The 5,437-nt window shown below is 38.3% G+C and overlaps 1 protein-coding gene across 1 annotated transcript; it reads left to right on the top strand.

Moving 5' to 3' along the window:
- The first annotated feature begins 1,105 nt into the window (after window positions 1–1,105).
- LOC120006846 (ethylene-responsive transcription factor ERF054-like) lies at window positions 1,106–3,476 on the top strand. Its single transcript, XM_038856951.1, has one exon. The coding sequence runs from the start codon at window positions 1,591–1,593 to the stop codon at window positions 2,920–2,922; it is 1,332 nt and encodes a 443-aa protein (XP_038712879.1). The 5' UTR covers window positions 1,106–1,590; the 3' UTR covers window positions 2,923–3,476.
- Window positions 3,477–5,437: the final 1,961 nt, after the last annotated feature.

The following is a 5,437-nucleotide window of genomic DNA, read 5'->3' as shown; positions in this document are numbered from 1 at the left end:
ACATTACTGATATGATAAACTCTCTTACGGTATCTACCCATCGATGGTTGAGTTGCCTTGTTATGCGTTAGAGTTTCCAATTATTATGTGCTAATCAGATGCAGTCCTTTTCTGTCTGATTTTCTTTGACCAGAAAATAAGGTCGGTCGCACATAGGCCTCAAGTCAGGTTTAGTTGTGCCAAGCATTGCCTACCCTAAATGCAGTTCATATATCTACATCATACGCGCGACTAGTCTTTCTAGAATTAGACAATGTTAAATAAATTTTATTTATAGATATATGAATCATGTTATTTGGCACAATACATCCCACCTTAGCCTAATAAGAGATTAGTTTAATAATCTCAACTTAGAACAACACATTGATAAACTACATACCCAATTGAATGAGTCAGCTCAAAAGATGAATGACCTAACTAATGATGATGATACATGTCCACTTAACCCAATAAAATATTAATCATATAAAGGTAATCATTTGATAAGGTGGAAAAATGATTTACATAGAAAAAAAATTTCGAGGCCAATACCCCCGTACCCCACACAAAATTTTAACATCCCTAATTATCGATACTATTTCTGCCCTTGAGTGCATGTAACATACAATTACAGAGTTTTTGGCCCATGTGACAAAATAAACTTAGTCAATAAGATTTTATATTTGTTCTTTAAATAAATGTACATGAAAACAATCATCCTCCACGACATCTTAGTCGAACAAAACAAAGGGTGGAGATCATGAAACCCGAATTTCGACTTTTTTAGTTACTGATTTACTTCAATTTAATACTTTTATAGTAATATATATCTTGTAATTATCCGTACTGTTGTTTGGCACTCTCTGCTTTAATTTGCAAAAGGTTGGGAAAAGATGCATACGCAGAGACTGAGTGTTAGTGGGGGAAAGCAGAGGACGAATTGGAGTGCAAGCAACGAAATATTTTTATATTTCTGGCGAAAAGACGAATCAATACAATAACCGTGTGGGTCCCCTCACAAAGCCAATCCAATTCCAACCCTCCAACTCTGGAGATTTCTTTGAACTTATTATGAAGTCGTCCTCCAATTCTTTTTCTGCTCTCTTATAAACCCTCCCCCCACTTCCCCTGCATTCCTCCTCTTCTTCTCACAGTTCACCAACAGATCTCTCTGCTGCCCCTCCAAACCAACATTGTCCACTGTTCATATAAAGAAATTCTGGGCTTCGCTTGAGGGTCTTCGCTGCTGCCGCTCGCTCTCTCTAGTTTCTTCTTTTTCGGTATTCAAAGGAGGAGACTTTGGATGGGTTCGTTGAAAATGCACAGTTTTGGTATCCGATTCTGTTTTTGGTTCAATCGGATTTGTCATTGAAAACACACCCAGATTCAACGTTCGGTTCTTTTTTTATCCTCTGACCAAAACTTGATCTGGGTTTTGAATTTTCCCTGCCTTTTTTCCAATTGGGGGGTTTTTTATGTCCATTTGATTGGAATCTTCTTTTTTGCTTTGACGACCCATCTCAAATTCTCCTCGACTGTTTCTGTATTTAGAATCATCAAGCTTTGTGTAAGAGAGCGAGCAGGTGCGTAAAATCCTTTTTTTTTTGTTCAATGGCTGAATCAAAGAACAGTGGCAAGTCCAAGAAGGGTTTCCATGAAACCCAAATGATGAATTTGGATATTGACAAACTTGATCTTCGGTTGGAGAGTCAGCAATGGAAGCCAGTTTTTGATGAAGCTTCCGGGTCACAGAGACCTCTAAAGAAGATTTGTAGCCCTAAAGGCCAAGGCCTAATTCAACCCTCTGTTTCTTCCTCTGCTTCAGCTAGTTCAGTGTCTTCTTCTTTGACTCCTTCACGGCTTGCATTTCCTTTCGCTATTGAAGGGTCACAGCAACAACCACCTCTTCAGTTTCCTCAACAACAACAGCTCATGGGGTATCCGCCACTTCATTTGACACCAACTCAGCAACAACAGATGATTTCTTTTGATCCAAATCAACAACAACAGCAGCAGCAGCAGCTCGGCGGGTATTCGCCATTTTTCGCTGGTGATCCGATGTCCCTTCACCAACAGCAGCATCAGCAACAATTGGTTCAGTATTGGAGTGATGCACTGAATTTGAGTCCAAGAGGTAGAATGATAATGATGAACAGGTTGGGGCAAGATGGGAGGCCATGGTTTAGGCCACCGGTGCAGCCTCTAAACACAACCAAGCTTTACAGGGGAGTGAGACAGAGGCATTGGGGAAAATGGGTTGCTGAGATTCGTCTTCCTCGCAATCGGACTCGCCTTTGGTTAGGCACATTTGATAGAGCTGAAGATGCTGCCTTAGCCTACGATCGCGAGGCTTTCAGGTTGAGAGGAGAGAACGCTAAGCTCAATTTCCCTGAACGTTTCCTTAATAAAGATAAAGCACCATCCACTGCTCCAAGTTCAACAGTGTCCTCTCCACCAACTCCACATCAAAGCAGCAATCCTGAACTGCCCCAACAAGCACAAGAAGTCCTGCAATTGGAGTCTATTAAGACAGAAACAATGCCACCACCGTATCAGCCTTGGCTGGATAATCCCGAGAACGATTCAGGATTAGGGTCAAGCGAGGCTACTGCGAACGATGATGTTCACGAAGTTGCAGAGGGTTCTGGTGCAGGGGTAGGTGCTTCAGGGTATCAAGAGATGATGTGGGGAGAAATGGCAGAGGCATGGTATAATGCAATTCCAGCAGGTTGGGGTCCAGGTAGTCCTGTTTGGGATGATTTGGACACCACTAACAATCTTTTATTGCAATCACATCTTCCATTTGTCAATCCAAATCAAGAGGAGATTAATTTTCCTGATCTCCAGAGGCAGCATGACAACATGGGCTCAACTTCTTCTTCTTCTTCTTCTTCATCTTCTATCTGTCCCATGAAGCCTTCCTTCTGGAAGGATCAAGATTGATTTTCTCCACATATTATCACATTTGCAAGTGGTAAGATTTCCTTTTCCAGGTTTCAGGTTCTTCAGGCAACCCAATCAGTCCTACCTTTTATCACTCACTGGTAGCAGATTTTTCACTGGACAACCTGTGATTCGTTTGAAGCTTCACTCCACCTGCTGCAAAGAAGGCTGCATATTTCAGGCCTTGAAGCAGTTACAAGCTAGCTCATAGTTTACACAGTAGAGTGTCTGTTATATCTTCAGTTGCATTAGATCTTGTTTGTCTGTTTTCCTAGTATATGTTAGAGATGTAGTGCTAGGACCAGCATAGAGTGAGACAGTTTTGTGTTCTCTCTCTTCATTGGTCTGTCCATCACTAGCTTTGTTTTTTTTAGCTTGGAGGATGGAATCAAGTTGTAGGTTTTGTGTTATCTATCTTTGTAACTTTCTATTTATGCTGATGTTCATTTCACCTCATTTATGAACTTTGCCCTAGATGGAATGTATGCATTGCATTCTGTGCTTAAGTGCTGTTTTGCTTGAGAAACTAAAAGTCCGTTTGGTTTGGTTTGGTTTGATTTGTTTTCTGTTTTCTACATTTTCATTTATGTTTCCTATTTTTTTAAAAACGTCTTTTCTTTGTTTTTTGTTTTCAAGTGATTTTTTGTTTTTATGTGTTTTACAAAATGACAACTCAACGTGTTTTTCATATTATTTTTTGAAAAATGAAAAATTGAAAATGCATGGAAAGCAAGGATACTAAGCATATCCTAAGAACGTGAAACTAATATCAGAATTTCCTTGTCTTGTGGAGCCAAAATTCTTTATAATGTGTTATCAAGCAATGAATATTACACGTTCTTGTACAATTTCACTTCAAGAATCTTCAATTTCCATCACGCCTGATGATCATCAAGCCATATACCATCCTATCTTCAATAATTTTAGAAAATCTAGTTCAAATACTACGTATCAATATTGTCTGTTTTGGATCAAATGCTAGCAATAATTTTTTTTTGCCTTTTTGAATTGTCAGCGTTGATTTTTAAACCCAGAAAATGTGTTGTTTATGGTGGAGGTACTAAACAGTTGGTTATACATCACGGCTATATTAATCAGTTGTGAGATAAAATCATAATGTATAACATGCAACTATTATAAACAATGAAATAAGCACCAAATTAATTAACAATGTTAACAGATTAATTAATCAACACTCAGGTGATTGATGGTGAAATGCTATGGGCCCTGTAACCGCCCATGAGTTCATACCAATATCTTATTTGTGAAGGCAGATAATGATAAACCAGCAATAAGAATAATAATAATAATATGTTTAGGAATTGACGGCATGCAGCTAATAAAATAATTATATCCATAAATTAAACTAATACCAGTCATTATTACTAAAAAATATGTAGATGGCGCAAAGACATCCACAACTAAACCCAATCTTTTAATATCAGTGTGGATTGGCTGCCATCATTTTCTCTTGCATAAAATTAATTATCTCTTCTTGAATAGTTATAGTTAATAATAATTTTCTATGTTTGGGCATGCAACCCTCCATCTGTTTTGTTCATCAACAAGGACAAATTAATTGTATTTAGCATGCCTGCATGGACAATATACATGCTATTCTAATATTGATAGGTCATGGTTATCACAGAATATGACAATATGTGGCCTTGTTCTTGCTTCTCTATCTCGATTCTGTTGTTAATTCTCTGTGTAACTTTTTTTTTTTGGGGGAAATCTTGACTCAATCATTCGGCGATAGTCTGGTTGGTTGTCTCTCCGGATTAGGGTCTACAGTGCCCAAGGTTGGGAGTTCGAACAACCGATTGAGATATTTTCTTGTGCAATCCTGGTTCCATGGGTTTCTTTTACTTCGGGGTCCCTGCCCACATGAACTTCGATCATGCCTTACTTGTCGTTCACAGGTGTTTCATCGGGTAAAAAAAAGAAGAAGATTTTGACTCTCCAATATAAAAATGGCTTATAACACATCTTTTAATGATAGGTAGGCTAGAGTTGGGACTGGAACTTGGGTATCACCCAGTTCGAATATATGCCATAACTATCTCGGCTTATGGTTATTTTAGACTTTCGAAAGTTGTGACGTAAGGATTCCTTTAGTAACGCAACGCGGTCAACCCAACTCCATTGTTAATAGTTTCCATTGAGTCTCTGCACCTATCCTTGTGTTATTCTTGCTTTCTGAATCTTTCTTTGTTTTTGGACAATATGATTTGACTCAGGATTACCCATCTTTAATTATAGAGTTTCTCTGAATTTGAAAATTATCACTTAGTAAGTTTCCGTATTAAGGCTCAATCCAATTAAGTCCGTTAAGTCTAAGGTGAGTTACTGTTTTCAAAGAGCGTAATTCTGAGTTCATTATTGGTTACAACAAATAAAACAACTCTAATGCCAAATGTGAAGACTTCAAATGTCTAGATTGAACTGAGCACCGACCATAAGGCAACTTCTTGGTGCCTTCAAGAACAAGCAATTGCTGTTCACAATAAAAAGG

Source organism: Tripterygium wilfordii, chromosome 10, assembly GCF_013401445.1.
Source record: "Tripterygium wilfordii isolate XIE 37 chromosome 10, ASM1340144v1, whole genome shotgun sequence".
Lineage (NCBI taxonomy): Eukaryota > Viridiplantae > Streptophyta > Magnoliopsida > Celastrales > Celastraceae > Tripterygium > Tripterygium wilfordii.
The sequence above is the reverse complement of the archived record's forward strand: the minus strand, read 5'-3'. Positions and strand labels throughout refer to the sequence as shown.